The sequence below is a fragment of the Marmota flaviventris genome, chromosome 10 (genome assembly GCF_047511675.1).
Source record: "Marmota flaviventris isolate mMarFla1 chromosome 10, mMarFla1.hap1, whole genome shotgun sequence".
Lineage (NCBI taxonomy): Eukaryota > Metazoa > Chordata > Mammalia > Rodentia > Sciuridae > Marmota > Marmota flaviventris.
Window position 1 is genome coordinate 115751216 of NC_092507.1, and position 16977 is coordinate 115768192.

Consider the following 16977-nt stretch of genomic DNA (forward strand, 5'->3'; position numbering starts at 1 on the left):
AAACCACGTGTTATATGGAAGTTGCTGTGTTGGATCTTGACTCTAGTGACCACTAAGTGTTTTTTCCAGTGTTAAAAATCTTATCTAAATGTGGCTCTCCCAATGAACTTCATTTGGACTATTTTCTCCCTTACTATACTACTAGCAAATAAAATTCTCTTAAAAAAATAAGTCAGAGTATGCCTTGGTCTCATAAAAAGTGCTAAACAATTAGTTGCTGAATAAAAGAATTAATGCAGAGAAGAAAACACATCATCTATATATGCATGTTTTTGCTAAATAAAAAAGCAGTTGGTAACTGTAGCTCTGATGATTTGCTTGATTCACATTATTACAATTTTCATCTGCGGATATCAAAGAAGAATGGAGAATTGAATGCTTATTTTTTTTTCCAATTTCAGACAAACAATGAGGATCAATCAGACAGTCCTGAAGGAATTCATCTTGGTTGGCTTTTCTGCTTACCCGAATGTACAAGCCTTTCTCTTTGTGATCTTCTTTTGCCTCTACCTGTTCACCCTGGCAGGTAATCTGACCATCATGGGACTAACTTGGGTGGACAGATTTCTCCACACCCCTATGTACCTCTTCCTGAGTGCACTCTCCTTCTCCGAGACCTGCTACACCTTGACTATCATCCCCAAGATGCTGGCAGATCTACTGTCCAAGAGCAGAGGCATTTCAGTCACAGGTTGTGGCTTGCAAATGTGTTTCTTTTTGGGACTTGGGGGTACGAACTGCATCATCCTCACTCTGATGGGGTACGACCGCTTCCTGGCCATCTGCAACCCTCTCAGGTATCCCCTCCTGATGACCAATGTTGCATGTGCACAACTCGTGGCCTCCGCTTGGGCGGGAGGCTTCTTTGTCTCCCTGATAGAGACTGTCCTGATATTCAGGGGTTCTTTCTGCTCACCAAACCTCATCAAACACTTCTTCTGCCACATGCGGGCAGTCGTGAGGCTGACCTGTAGAGACAGCGACCTCACGGAATTCATCGTCACTGTGATCTCAGTGTCAGGCCTGCTGGGCACTTTCCTACTTATCCTCCTGACATACGTGTTCATCCTTTCCACCGTCCTCAGAATCCCCTCAGCTGAGGGCAAGCAGAAAGCATTTTCCACCTGTGCCTCTCACCTCACCGTGGTCATTGTCCACTTTGGTTTTGCATCTATTGTTTATCTGAAGCCAGAATCCTCGGGGGGAGACGACACACTCATGGCTGTCCCTTACACTGTCATTACTCCTTTCCTCAGCCCCATCATATTCAGCCTCAGGAACAAGGACATGAAGCAGGCTTTTGGAAAGATCATGAGAAAGACAGATGCCTTGAAAAAGTAACCTTGGATCATTGCTGCTGATTTAAAGTATGGCTTAATGTCCCCCAGAATATACCAGGACATTTACTAAGTGGCCTCCAGACCAAGTCCCAGAGGGGCCTATACCATTTGCTCCCTTTTCAGCAATTGGGATATGGAAAACCAGTGATTGGGAATGGAACCTACACCGTGTCAGGCAGGCCCTCTGTTGAAAAGGAAATTATCCTCCCTCTACTTTCCACTATCAGAGGAAGAACCCCTCTGTCGACAAGAGGATTCTGGCAGTCGACTTCTGGGTGTCCCGCACCATCAGTAAGTGAGAAAAGAAAGGATACAAAAGGAAAAACACAACTTCTGCACTGAGAGATTTCTTCAATATCTGAAAATGTAAATGTTGGATTTTTTCTGGGGGAAATTGTAATGCATTGTATTGCACTTTCCAGGAGATAAACCGTTTCTGTCGAGAGACATATAAAAACCATCAACTGGCTACTTGTACCTATCTGGATGTTTGCATGCATACACAGACAACAGATATACACACATATATACATATGTGTTAAGTGTTCATGCTCCACTGATTACTGAGTATTTTTAATAACACCCTGATCATGACTGTGGCCTTCCAATGCCTGCCTTCTGTGTATATGGGAAATCTTGAAGCATGTTTCATCTGAGGAAACAAGACACAAATGCCTACAAGTTCAATGAAATAGGGCACCAGGGATGTGAGAAATGTGTCTCCATTTTCTACAGCAATATTCAAAAGCAAATGTTAACGAGCTTTGTCATGATATTGAGTTATTTCACAAAGTATTTGGAAATAATTTTATCAAGGTATAAGATGTGTAAAGGGGAAACCAGAAGATTACATCATCAATTTTTCATGTTACCAGAAACCAAAACAGAAACACTGTGAAGTTTAAATCACAGAATAGTGAGTGATTGTACTGAAAATCGAGACATAAATGCTTAGTGAATTTACCAAATCCTTTCTCAGTTATGCTGTTAACCAACTCTGTGGTTTCTATGAAAGTTATAAATTTTGTGGTGGGACTTGGTATAAATAAAATTTAAGTGAGAACTATAGGAGTAATTTTTAACTCTACTGTATAACAGGATTGTTATGAAGATCAATAAGATAATAGATGAAAATAGCTATGTGTATCAGCTGATTAAGTTTACCTTCTACTGTGACTCTCTTTCCTTACCTGGGATATTTTTCATGACACAAGTGCAGCCAGAATCTATGCTATAGATCTATCTGTAGTCACTGCTTGCAGTAGCAAGAATGTTTCTTTTCCTTTGGCTTCACTCCTGACAATGTGTTATTCAATCTAGGGAAGATACAATCTTGAAAACAAATTATAACAATTTACTGTCTCATGGAGGGGGGCAAAGACTCACAACTGGAGGATGTTATCCTAGGTGAAATAAGTCAGACATAAAAAGACCAATATTGCATATTCTTTCTCATATATGGAAGCTAATGAAATCTATCTCAATGTAGAATTGTGATTACTAGAGTCTGGGAAAGGGGAAAGGGAGGAGGAATAGAGAGAGGTTGGTAAGAGGGACTCAAACTAGTTGGAAGGGTTGGGGCAGTAGCTCAGTGGGAGACCAGCTCCCTAGCATGCACAAGGCCATGTGTTTGACCTCTAGCACCTCAAAAAATAAAATACAATAAAAATAAAACTCAGATGGAAGAAGTTCACGTGTTCTACAGAACTTTGTGGGTAACTACACAACAACATGTTATATATTGTATGAATAACTGTAAGAGAAGAGTTCAAAGGTTCCCAGCATATAGTAATCAAAGAGATGGAGGCATTGACTGCCCATATTTTATCAAGACTCTGCATATGTACTAAGATAAATACCCCATAAATAAATAAAATGATTTTATCTCCCTAAAAAAATGTTTAAGGAGATGAAAATATTAGCTCTCCTGATTTGGTCATTATATATTTTATACATATGTTGAATTATCACACTGCACCCTATAAAATGTATGATTAAAATTATAATACATAAATAAGTAAAGTCTAGACTTAGTCTTCTGAACCTGAATTTAGATGAATTAACCTGTTTTTGCTTGGTGTATTGACTGTGGGCAGGGATTGTTAATTACCTACTTAATATCCATGGATAAGCTAGAAATAGCTACATGGAAACTGGAAATACCCAAAGAATTACTCATATATGGGGACTTGACACATACAGAATTACAAAACACTGAGAAAAAATGAGACTTTTAGTAGCAGGGGCTAATAAAATAACATCTCCAGATGGGGGAAAATGTGACAAAGCTATTTCTTACTGTTAAAAACTAAACTCGAAAGGTAAAACAATAACTTTTTAAAAAGGCAATCTAGCCAGGTGTGGTGATGCAGGTCTACAATCCCAGCTCCTCTGGAAGGTAAGTCAGGAGGGTGACAGGTTAGAGTCCAGCCTGGGCAGCTTAGTGAGACCCTATATCAAAATAAAAAATTAAATAAAAACAACTGTTTGTAGCTGAGTGTTATAGCGCCTGCTTAGCATGTCTAAGAACCTGCATTCAATCCCAAGACTGCAAAAAATATACAAGTAAAAGGCAATATAAGAAGATATCTTCACCACCTGAAAGCAAGAAATATTGTTTAAACTTTCATTAAAAACTTAGTTAAAATTGAAAGATTTTAAATCAAAATCGAAAATTTATTCATCCAAAAAGCATAACTGAGCGAGTGGAGAGGCAAGCCACAGAATAAAACCACAAAGGTATTGAAGGAACCGACGAGTGTCAATTTCAGGATAGTGATGGCTTTGAACAAGGGGTCAGTTGATAGCAGGACTCATGAATGAACTCCTGGCTGCAAAGTTCTGCTTATTTAAGACCTAAGTAGTGACTGGAATGGTTATTTCTTAATGAGAGAATCACTAAGTATTTGTTTGAATGAATTTATGTATTTATGTTTTATTTTATAATGTGAAGATTTAACAAAGCATTCCACAGAATGAAAGAAAATGTATATAAACATATATATACACATATATATATACACATATATATATATATATATATATACACATACACTATGTACATATGTATATACATATATATAAAATGTATGTGTACATATGTATATATCTATATATTCCCCATCAAAATCACTTAAAAGACTCTAGAGATATGAATAGATTCTTCATAAAAAAATCTAAAACTTCAGTAAATATCTGAAAGTGTTCTCAATCTACACATGAACAATAAGATCGAAGTTCAGTACCAACACACACCCATTTGAAGGGCTAAAATTGAAAGGCTGGAATGACATGAAACTGTGGAAAAACAAATCTCTCTGGTGCTTGTGACAAAGTGTATATTGGTTCAATCATTTAAGACAATCATGTGGTTCTCAGTCACAGAAGAGATGCATTAAGGCATATCCTTATGGATCAATCTGCAGTGAATAAAGATGATAAATTATGGCTATATGTTCAGGATACATGTGAAACCCACCACCCCTTTTTCTTGTTTCTTATTTATGTCCTTGTTTTCTTCAATAATCTCACAGATTACAGTTGAAGGACTGTGTGTTTGACCCAATCTCTCATTAGAATTTTCTAAATTTTGACAAAGGAATTCCTTTAATGAGAAGTGAAGAAAGGAATTTTCTTTTCAATAAGCTGAATAATAAGACATTAATGAAGGAACAGAAGAGAAGATAAATGCCCTCTATTTGCCAACTTAATGTGAAAAGTGTTCTTCTGTCTATTTTGTATATTACTAAATAATTTATTCAATTCAAGATATTACAGTAGCCATGGAGAAAACAAAAACACAATGTATGGCTTCTGCTCTCAAGAAACTCACATTCTACTTTTGGAGAGGCCAGGAAATCATGATGTAGTCTGGCATAAGATTTGCCCCAAGATTTAAGGGAGCAATGAAGAAATACAGGATCTACACAAGGTCATTAGCAAGCTCAGCTCTACAGGTTACACTGCATGCCTCAGTAGCATTTCAAAAGCTCTCTAAAGACAACCAGGGACAGACTCACTGAGGTCAGAACAAATCTCAACTACTGACCTTAAACACAATCCCTGTGAAGAAAACCAAACTTGATGGTAGTATTGTGTATAGAAATTTTTGTTCTAAGACATTTTTGAAATAATTGGGCAGGCTTTCTGTCACCCCCCTCCCCTTAAAAGTTAGGTACATCAGGAATAGGATAGCTAAAGTGAGAATTGGGTACTTGCGTACCCAAGTTTCTATTTTCTAAGAAACAACATCAGAAACTTCAAGAATGTGGAAAAATAAAGACTTAGCTAATATAATGCAGTCAGTCAATAAATAAATAAATAGCAAGGGATAAAATCAAGACTGGGGGTGTCTTGCAGTGGGGCTGGGCAGAGTATCTACAATGTGTTATATAAAATATCCAGTTACTAACAAAAAAAATTGTTATACTAAGAGGAGAGTATGACTCATTTCTAGAAAAATCCAAGAGACAGAAATTGCCTGTGAGAGTGGCTAGAAGTTATGTTCAAAAGGCAAAGCGCTTCAAAGTAGTCATTATAAATACATTACAAATTCTTTCAAAGATCTGAAGCAAACCACGATTACATAAATAAATGAAGGTATCATGAAAATGTCACATCTGACACAGAACACTAATAAATCATAAATGAGTTACAGATAAGAAGTAAAAATGATTAATTAGAATCAAATGGAAAACTCACGAGTTGCAAGTACAACCACAAAAATAAAAAAGCAATGCACTGCAGGCACTCAATAATAGATCTGAACCAGAAATAGAAAACCTGAGATTGCTTCCTGTCTTGCTCTGTGACCTCTTTTACATACATGCTCCCACTAAAATGTCATCCACCAGGTAGTGATGTAGCCAGAGGCCCTCACCAAAGGCCAAACATATGGAACCACCTGATCTTGCACTTTTAGCTTCCCAAACAGTAGCTACATAAATCTATTTTCTTTATCAAGTGCCCAGGATATTCCTGAAGTCCAAACAGCATGCCAACTCTGCGCTGCTCATGACTGTGCTTTGTGAAAGAGAAATAAAATTCTATCATGCTAAGCCACTAAATTTTTGGAGTCTTGATAGTTCAGATTGTAGATGTATTGCTAAAATAATTAAATGAGATGTTTATACAGTTCTTAGTAAAGTTTCCAGTATAATATATTGGGCCCTCCAGATCTGCAGATTCTGTGTCCATGGATTCAATCCATCTTGGATTGAAAATTTTCATAAAGATATCAAAAAGAGGGGCTGGGGTGGTGGCTCAGTGGTCAAGTGCCTACCTAGCATGTGAGAGGCACTGGGTTGATTCTCAGCACCTCATATAAATACGTAAAATAAAGGTCCATTGACAACATATATATATATATATATATATATATATATATATATATATATATATATATCTCAAAATGACAAAGACATAACAGCAATTCTCCAACTCTTCATGGTATCATCTAATCTTTTGAAAACTGTTTAAAGTCCTGTATTGCTTAACAATGAAGACAGGCTCTGATCAATGAATTATTAGGCTATTTTGATGTATGGGAACTTCATGGAGTGTATTTTCTTATGCAAACCTAGTTGATAGGGGTGGATCATTCAACCCAACCTCTTAATAGGTAAAATATGAGAGGTGTGAGTTTGCTGCCTGTGTAACACAGCAGATTGTTTACAGGAAATTTCTTTCTTTTTCCACATGTAGGAGTACATTCTAAAGTGCTAAAACATGAGGGCTGAGGATGTAGCTCATGGACGAAATCCTGGACTTAATTATCAGCACTGAAAAAAAAATTACTGAAAGTATAGTGAATTGCACTGCTACAAACATTGGGATACTATAGTTGTTGATTTCATGCAACCAGGGTAGGTGACCAATGAATGAGTGGATCAAGAAAATGTGGTGCCTATACACAATGGAGTTTTACTTAACTCTAAAGAAGAATGAAATTATGTCATTAGCAGGTAAATGGATGGAACTGGAAAACATGCTAAGTGAAATAAGCCAGTCCCAAAAAGTCAAGAGTTGAATATTGTCTTTCACATGTAGAAACTCGAGAGTTGAGTGGATCTTTCCAGGTGATGTGGTACAAAGCTCTAGTGTCAAAAACTCCAGAGGCTGAGGCAGGAGAAGTGCAAGTTTGAGGCCAGCCTGGGCGACTTAGACGACCCTGTCTCAAATAAAAATAGAAAACCCATAGCTCAGTGGTAGAGCACCCTGATTTTAATTCCCAAAACTAAAAACAACAACAGAAACAAACATAAGACATCTAAAGAAAGTAGAAAAGAACCTGGGTGTGGTGGCATGTGCTTATCATCCCAGCAAATAGCGAGGCTGAGGCAGGAGACTGCAAGTTTGAGGCCAGCCTCAGCAACTTAGCAAGACCCTAAGCAACTTAGCGAGAATCTGACTCAAAATAAAAAATAAATAAACAAATAAAAAATGCTGAAGACGTGTCTCAGTGGTTAAGGACCTCTGGGTTCAATCCCTGGTTTAAAAAAAAAGAATAAACAAAGCAAAACAAAAAAAATAACACAAAAGAAAGAAAGTAGAAAAGAAAACCAGTAGAGTAGAGTAAGGAAATTGAAGGGAAGAAAGAAGAAGGAAAGGGGAGGTACTGGTGAATTAAATTGACCAAATTATACAATGTGCTTTTGTGACTATATCACAATTAATCCCACTTTTACTTATTTATTTGTTTATTATTATTTTTCTGGTACTGGGGATTGAACTCAGGGGCACTTGACCACTGAGCCACATCCCCAGCCCTATTTTGTATTTTTTCTAGAGACGGAGCCTCACTGAGTTGCTTAGCACCTCGCCAATGCCGAGACTGGCTTTGAACTGTCCATCTCCCTGTCTCAGCCTCCCTAGCTGCTGGGATGATAGGCATGCACCATTGAGCCTGGCCCACTTATGTTTACAACTTAAGTGGGAGTAGAGGAAGGAAGTTGGCAAAGGGAGGAACAAATGGGAAAGGGAGGCACTGAGGAATTAAATGGACTCAAGCATGTGCATGTACGAATGCATCACAATGGATCCCACTGTTGTCTGTAATTACAATGCACTGGTACAAACACAAAAACAAAGGGAAAATCATAGTATAGTAAATACATAGCCATTAGCATAGTCATCCAATATCATCATTGCAAAATTTTCAAATATATGTAGACTGTTACTCTAAAATAATAATAAAATTATAATGTAATTAAAAAGTCAATTAATAATTAACAAGTATTATATACTGTGCCTTTTCATACGTGCTATACCTTTATGGAACTAGCCATGCAGTAAGTGTTTTTTACACTGGCATCACATGCCTGATGTATTGTGGTACGTACTTACTAGGTGATAGGATTTTTTTTAACTTTATTATTATCTGATATTATGATGCTGGTAGAAATGTCCTTCTGTGGCACACAGCTGTATTTGTAACTCTATAGAATAATCTGCACTAACAATAATTTTTCATCATTGCTGAGAGGAGAAAGCAAGGACTTTGAATGTGCTCCTTCCCTAGTACTGTATCTTAGACAGGTCACTCCGCCTAACCCTGGAGGGAGCCACTTCCTTTGTGATGGCTGCAGTAGAACAAGAAGCAAGCAGCATCCTGTCAGCATGTTTCTGTCAAGAAAATTAAAACTGTGGGAGAATTTCTTTCACATCATCACTTTCAGAAACAGACTCAAATCTGAGCCAGGGATCAGTAAGCTGCAATGACTCTTCTGTCTATTCCAAATATCCGGGGTGTTCCCTATGTGCGTTCCTAGCCTTGTTTTATTTATGAAGGGATGAGAAACAAACAAACAAACAGGTGAGCGGGAAAAGGTGTTTCCATGGTGGAGCTCCCAGACACAGGGAAGGGGGACACAGCCTCTCACCCTCACAGGTAAACACAGACAGGGATATGACACAGAGATAGACACCTTCTTAAGAAACGTAACAGTGTCAGAAACCACTGGTCTACCATTCTCTAACTTCACTGTTTTATTTCCTCAGTCGATTTTTAGTCTTGCGTTATCTTCTGTCCACCTCTTCAGCATCTCTGAAAAAAGAGTTGGGGAACCACTACACGGTTGGCATTCAGACAGTGAATGCCAAGGTTTCAGACAGGACTGTGCTCCCAGCCTTCACTTTTAGTATATCACTTGTGCCCCAGAACAAATGTTCCCTCAGGTGACTTGGACACAGTCTTGTTGGGGGGAGGCGGCTCACCATGACAATAGGTCCTAAGGGGCTATGTCCCTGATGAGGGACAGTCCTGATGATAAAGGCTGGTTTCAGCTGCCCCTGTTGGCTTCAGGACCCATCTGCTCGACCTCTGTCCTGTCAAGTCGCAAATGACTCAGAGACCATCATGAAGTATAACTTCCTTGAAACGAACCTGAGGCAGACCATGCCTGCCCAGAAGGAACAGGTCACCAGCCATCGACAAGTACCCTAAGACGGGGAGAGAGAGTGACAGTGGAGGACGGCAAGCAAGGGACTTGGGAAGGCTCAGTGGGAAGGGCTGCCTTAATCCAGGATGGACACCCTCAGATCCTCCAGCATTCCCTATGGTTTTCAGGTCCTTCATAATCTTGGAAATCTCATAAGTTTCCTCAGATGTTTAATGTGCTTCAAACCTGAAAAACCTTCATGATCTAAACATCTCACAGTGAGTACCTTGCTATGTTAATCTTATAAGCATCAGTTATGATTCTGGAGAGGGTACCTTTGAAATATACTTGAAATGTTCACAGATATAAGGGATGTTTTCATTTTTGTTCTTTTTAATGAACATGTTCTAATCTGTATGGGATAGAGTATGGTATTTCCGGACAGGTTTATAATGGGTGATGATCAAATTAGGGTGACTCATATTTCCTCCTCATTGTGTCTTTGAGTTTGGAGTCTTTAAGCTTCTTGCTGATAGTTCTTCCTAACAGATAATAGGTTATTATAAACTGTAGTCTCTCCCTGTTGTGTCAAACATTGGAATTTATATTTCTGTCTAACTGTGTTTAAGTCCCCCTTACCCAACCCTCCTCTGTCTTTCTTTTCCTTTACACTCCCTAGCCTCTACTCATCTCTCTTCTCCTTTCTTCTACTTTGGGATCAACTTTTTTAGTTCCTACCTATGAAAGAAAACTTAAGGTACTTGCCATTCTGTGTCTGGTTCATTTTACTTAATGTAATATCCTTCAGAAACACGCATCTTGCTGCAATTGACAGGATTTCACCCTTTTGTAAAGAGCTAAATGATATCCCATCGCATACACATACTATATTTTCTTCGTCCTTTCATCTTTTAATGGGCCCCTAAGTTGATTTCAAATCTTGGTGGATTGTGACTAGAGCTACAACAAACATGGGTGTGCAGGTATCTCTTTGAAATGCTGATTGCATTTTCTTTGACTACTTACTCAGAAGTGGATCATATGGTAGACATATTTTGTTTGTTTATTTTTCAGAGGAGCCCCCATACTGTTCCCTATAATGACTGTGCTAATTTACATGCCCACCAACAGTGTTAAGAGTTCCCTTTTTCTCTGCATCCTTGCCAACATATATTGTTTTTGCTTTTTTTTTTTCTTTTATAATAGCCATCTGACTGGTCCCAGATGGTGGCTCCTTATGGTTTTGATTTGCATTTCATAAGAGATATTTTTTAAATGAGAATATGGTAAAATTCTGGACATCTATAATGGTGTTGGACAAGGCAGGAATTATTTATGGGAAGGGGAAACCCAGAAAGCAAATGCAGTAGTAAGAAAGGCAGGAGTCAATCTTCAACAAAAGAATTTATTTTTACGTAAATGAACCCATCTGGCTATGCCCAAGACATATCTTCTTTCCATAGTACATGAATAGGATAGAGGTTAAGTTTGCCGTAATAACTCCATGATCATCTGATTTATCCAGGATTGAAGATTTCCTAAATGTGTTACCTTGAGGGGAAAAAAAAAAACACTCATCTTTGTTTCAATTACAAATAAAGGTGATTAGACCCATTGGGCTATTGTGAGGATTAAGTGAACATATGGAAATCATTCAGTGTTTGTCACACAGTCATGCATTTTATTATACCTTCTTTACATACCTTGTGGACACAGATGGAGAGTATAATTAGAACTCCAGACAGTTCTCAATAGTCAATTCAGTGGGCATTGAGTGTCTTCCATTTGTGATGATCCAAGGGAGAATTCAAGGAAAAAATAAATAAAAACAAAAGTTTCCTTCAAAAAGAGGATGTGATGATGTGTAAGGCTGTGCCAATGTGTCTCTTATGAAGGTCTGTGCTGCTTCCCGGGGAGCACCCCAGGAGGCCAGACTATGGAGTGTTAAAGCTTCATTTATATAACATCCAGGAATTCAGAGCATTTTGCTGGTGTCAATAGCCAAATAAGTGATCCAAATGATGTTTGCATGGTTTTCAGGCCCATACATCTACAAAATCACCCATGTTTTCTAAAATAATAAAACTACTTATTTCACTTTGTAAGCAAATAATCTTCACCCAAATTTTCTACTTGATTGTCACCATCTAATGATGAAGGAATAGCAGATTTCAACAATAACAGCACTATTTGACAGATTAACAGGTTATGCCTTCTACTCTTAAGACAAGACAAAACATTACATTCCCAAATTTCTCAATGATTACCTAATTTACTTAAATCATCTGATAACTATATATTGGTCACACATCATGAATAAAGAACTGAACTTCAAGTAGGATAGATAAATAAGAGTTTCTGCTCTCGAGTAGGAAAAGTGCAGGTAAATACATTATTACCTAAAAGATCAGAGTCATGGTCACAGTAATAGATGCGAGGGACCTGTTGGATAAAATCTTCACAGAGACACTCATGTTTATTGCAATTATTCATGTGTAAAAGACAAAAGTTAAAAAAAAAACAACAGTGTGTCACCTTGAAAAATTCTGTTGTGCTGGAAGGTTAAATCAGAGGGATGAGCAATAGGTATTAGGCAAGTTGACCACAAAAGGACCATTCAAAGTAGTTAGAAGGTGGATTGTGCAGTCCCATTAGTTTCCTTTTAGTCCCAAGAGGACCTATGTATGAGTTGAGACCTGCTGTTGATTCTGAGAGGAAGTGCAATGGGAGAAATTCTCAAGCTCTTCCCCATTAATTACTTTTAGGAATATTATTTGTAAAACGAGTAAGGTGCATTTAAAGAGATCATCACTGGGTTGATGTGCGAATTTCAGGCTCTGCTGTCTTGTGTTGCCCTAGTGATAGAATCCTGCCCTGATATAATGAAAATCTTGAACTACTAACAGAGGAGAAAGGTAGTTTCCAAACTGATGAGAGAGGAGAGGCACAGCCCAGAAATTAGAATAAATAGGTAAAGAAAGAAGCATTAAACACAAGTCCAGTGCACACCATGCACTGATATGCTCTGTGTCATAGGAAGACTCTGGATAGTTAACCAAAAGTAGACCACGTAGGAGGCCCTTGTCCAAAAGGGAGGACAGGTTCGAAGCAGGGTACAGAAAAAGGGAAGAGATGTAACTGAAAGAGATTAGAGACCAATATTTTCTTGGCTGGAGAAAAGTCTTTGGCAATAACAAGCCAATGTGAATAATAAACAGGATTCCACTTTGAACAACTGAGTTAAAAAACAGTGACAATGATAACATGAAGGATTACAGACCAGTGGACAGGAAATTAGAGTTACAGGAACCTCTAGGCACAGAGTCTCCATTTACAGGCTTGCCTTTAAGGTGACAGATAATTTAACCCACTGTGAGCTGCAGAGGAAGGTTGGCTTTAAACAAACTTGTGAAGCAGACAGTGAGTTTCCTAACCTGCTTCCTATTCTCACTCCATTCTCCAGTAATGTCCTTTTCTTGTCCTTTAGGATTGATCCTGGTCAAGTTGGAATTTTAACTGTATCTTATGCTGTACTTCAACTAGAATAGAACCCCAGTTTGCATTTAAGTTCAGTTATCTGAATCTATACTATAAATATCTGAATAAAGGAGATTATTTAAGATTCAACAACACGGGACTGAAATTCCTGCTACTCATGTGTTCTAGGAAATGTTCTTTTTACCGAGAATAGTAAGTTAGTATCAGTATCAATGTCAGTGTTGAAAAAAATGAAGGACAGATAAAGGGATAACACATCCTACTGCAAGTGAGCCGTTTCCAATCCGTTTCTTTCAACACAATTGAATTGGCTAAGCGAGTCGTCCACTAATAAATCAACAAAAATATTTTTGATGATTGAGTACTATAAAATTTCTGCACATAACTAACAGAAAGTTCCAATAATATTATCTTATTTCTATAACAGCGCTACTTTTATTCCCATAGTGATGGGACATCAATGTCACTTATTTATATGAACTAGTTTTCTCAGTGTTTATATCTCCAAAGTAAAACGATAAAATAAAATTGATGCTGAAAACTTTCCCATTGGTGGTAATAAATAGTCTTGAATCCACATAAGAATTGAAAAGAGAAAGCTCAATCCACATTATTAGAAGATGGTTTTCCAATAAATTTTTAATATTGTGTCTAATATAGTTTTTCAAAATATATCATCTATTTTTGTTGTTTTGGCTGAATGTATGCTAATTATATAATCTCTAGAGGAAAATATTTTATAAAGCACTTATAATTTTTAGAGTTCAGGAAAAAACATGTAGACAGATATAGAGAAATCCATTAAAGACTTGCAATTATAAAAGACATTACATTACATTGTGACTATGATGAGACAAATGATGTAAAACTTCTCATATTTTAAAGACATTTATTTGCATAATTTTTGAAATAATTGTTAGTGGGTATTATAGCCTTGATATTTAGATTTCACTGAACCTATAAAAAAGTGATATAGTAGTTTCATTTAGAAAGGTCAATATTACCAATGCAGTAGAATTAGAGTCCCTTTAACTATATAAATGTCTGATTAAAAGAAGTCATCAAGCTGGCATATTATTTTAAATTTTATTTATTTATTTATTGTAATAGGGATTGAACTATAGGGGTGTCTACTACTAAGCTATACCCCCAGTTCTTTTACTTTTTATTTTAATATAGGATCTTGCTAGTTGCTGAAGCTGGCCTTGAACTTGCCATCCTCCTGTCTTAGCCTCCTGAGTTGCTTGCAATTACAGGCATATGCTACAGGGCCCAGCCCTTTAAAAGTTTCTTAAAGGGGAAAAATGTAAAGGGCTAAGTCTTGACAAAACTGGGAATGAATGATGATATCTCACATAGGACCCTAGCTCAAGTCAGATTTGCAGTTTTACCAGAGGTCCTCTGGCGATACCAGGTCACAGGCAAGATTGAGAGAAGATTGGAAAGGCAGAGCAGAATGATTAGGAGGAAGAGGACCACCTCATTTCTTTTGCAGCATTGCCAATTTCCTGTGGCTGCTGGAACAAACTGACGCAAATTTAATGGCTTAAAACAACAGAGCTTTACTCTCATAGTCCTGCAGAACAGGAGTCTGAAATCTGTATCACTTGGCTGGATTCAAGGTGTTGGCAGGCTTGTGCTTCCTCTGGAAGTTCTGGGGGTGAATTCCTGCTTTGTCTCTTCTAGCTTCTGATGGTGCGGCCGTTCCTCACTTATAGCCAAGTCATTCCAACCTCTATGCCCTGCAATCTCTTCTTATCCTCTGCATGTCTATTTCAATTCTCTTGCTCTCTCTTTTAAGGGCCCTTGGTTGCATTTAAGGACCATCTAGATAATCCAGGATGATCTTCCCATTCCAAAATTCTTAATTTAATCGCATCTGAAAAGTCCTTATACTATCTACGAATTCCAGAACTTGGAACACACATACCTTTTTGGTTTTTGTTTTTCTATTCAGGGTCTCACTATGTTGCCCAGTCTTCTCCCAAACTCCTGGGCTCAAGCAATCCTCCTGCCTCAGCCTCATGAGGTAGCTGAAACTACAGGAACCACCAGAGTACACAGCCTGTGGGATATTTTTTAAACCTATCACAGAGGTCCAGAAATTATAGAGTTTAATTCTGGCACAGAGAATGCACTGACAAAATAGTTGTAAAATGATTGAGGAAAAAAGTACTCTTTTCTGAAACAGAGCTTCCTAATCGCTATACTGGATTGTTTCTCCTGCTGTGAATGAACCGTTTTCAAACCAACTTTCTTTCTGTTGTGTTGCCTTCCCGACAGCTCAAAAATTCTCCTTGAGCCACTACTTGTCCTTAATTTCCCGTGAGAAAATGAAGCCCTCAGTTGCCAGTTTGCTGTCACTCTTTCTTTGATATATTTGCTCTTTCCACAAATATGGAGTAAAGATGCTACAGGGCTTAAAAGTTTGAGGAAGGGAAAAGAGAGCATTAAAATAACAACAACAACAACAACAAAAAAAAAAACAACCAAGAATCAAAACACCAAGGCTGGTTCTAAAATCTCTCGGTAAGCATTCATCCAATAATACTAAGCACAGTTAAAATTGCTAGGTATTAAGCACAGTCCTCAACCCTGAGGACCTTTGCCTGGAAATGGAATATAAAACAGCAAAAAAAAAAAAAAAGGGGGGGAAATGATATAATAATAATAATTGATAGCATGTTGTACCACTGACCTTCTTCCACGGTTGCAGGCTGTGGGGAGACGGTAATGGTTTGATCCTCCTATCTTTCAACCTTTTTCTCTTCCTGTTACCTTCTCAGACACTCAAGTGGACAGAGATCATGGGGAATTTGAGTGGAGGCCACGTGGAAGAGTTTGTCTTGGTGGGCTTCCCCACATCTCCACCCCTCCAGCTGCTCCTGTTTGTCTTCTTTTTGGCCATTTATCTGTTGACGCTGCTAGAGAACGTGCTCATCATCTCCACCATCCGGCTGACCCCAAGCCTTCATCGCCCCATGTACTTCTTTCTTGGTCACCTCTCCTTCCTGGAGCTATGGTACATTAACGTTACCATTCCTCGGCTCTTGGGAGCCTTTCTTACCCAGGATGGAAGAGTCTCCTACGTGGGTTGCATGACTCAGCTCTACTTCTTCATTGCTCTGGCCTGCACAGAATGTGTCCTGCTGGCCGTCATGGCCTATGACCGCTACCTGGCCATCTGTGATCCCCTCCGCTACCCTAGTCTCATGCCTTCCAGCTTGGCCACGCGTCTGGCGGCTGCCTCTTGGGGAAGTGGGTTTTTCAGCTCCATGATGAAGCTGCTGTTCATTTCCCGACTGTACTACTGTGGACCCAACGTCATCAACCACTTTTTCTGTGATATCTCCCCACTGCTGAACCTCACCTGCTCTGACAAGGAGCAAGCAGAGCTGGTGGACTTCTTGCTGGCTTTGGTGATGATTCTGCTCCCTCTGGTGGCTGTGATTTCATCCTATGCGGCCATCATCGCGGCCGTCCTGAGAATCCCAACTGCCCAGGGACGTCACAGGGCTTTCTCCACTTGCACCTCTCACCTGGCAGTGGTCATCATCTACTATTCCTCCACTCTCTTCACCTACGCCCGGCCCCGAGCCATGTACACCTTCAACTACAACAAAGTCATTTCCGTGCTCTACACTGTCATTGTCCCATTTCTCAACCCAGCCATCTACTGCCTGAGGAACAAGGAGGTGAAGGAGGCCTTCCAAAAGTCAGTCCTGGGCAGATGTCACCATCTGAGGGATGTTCCAGACTGA

At 38.7% G+C, this 16977-nt stretch overlaps 2 protein-coding genes across 2 annotated transcripts; both read left to right on the plus strand.

The window, feature by feature from the left end:
• The first annotated feature begins 408 nt into the window (after positions 1 to 408).
• Positions 409 to 1341, plus strand: Or10x1 (olfactory receptor family 10 subfamily X member 1). The gene has a single exon (XM_027950701.1). It carries the CDS (start codon positions 409 to 411, stop codon positions 1339 to 1341), a length of 933 nt encoding a protein of 310 aa, XP_027806502.1.
• Positions 1342 to 16023: 14682 nt separating this feature from the next.
• On the plus strand, positions 16024 to 16977 carry Or6p1 (olfactory receptor family 6 subfamily P member 1). The gene has a single exon (XM_027950839.1). The coding sequence runs from the start codon at positions 16024 to 16026 to the stop codon at positions 16975 to 16977; it is 954 nt and encodes a 317-aa protein (XP_027806640.1).

Bases quoted from the DNA above. Each gene is read 5' to 3' on its own strand.
- Or10x1 (XM_027950701.1), top strand. From the start codon at position 409: ATGAGGATCAATCAGACAGTCCTGAAGGAATTCATCTTGGTTGGCTTT.
- Or6p1 (XM_027950839.1), top strand. From the start codon at position 16,024: ATGGGGAATTTGAGTGGAGGCCACGTGGAAGAGTTTGTCTTGGTGGGC.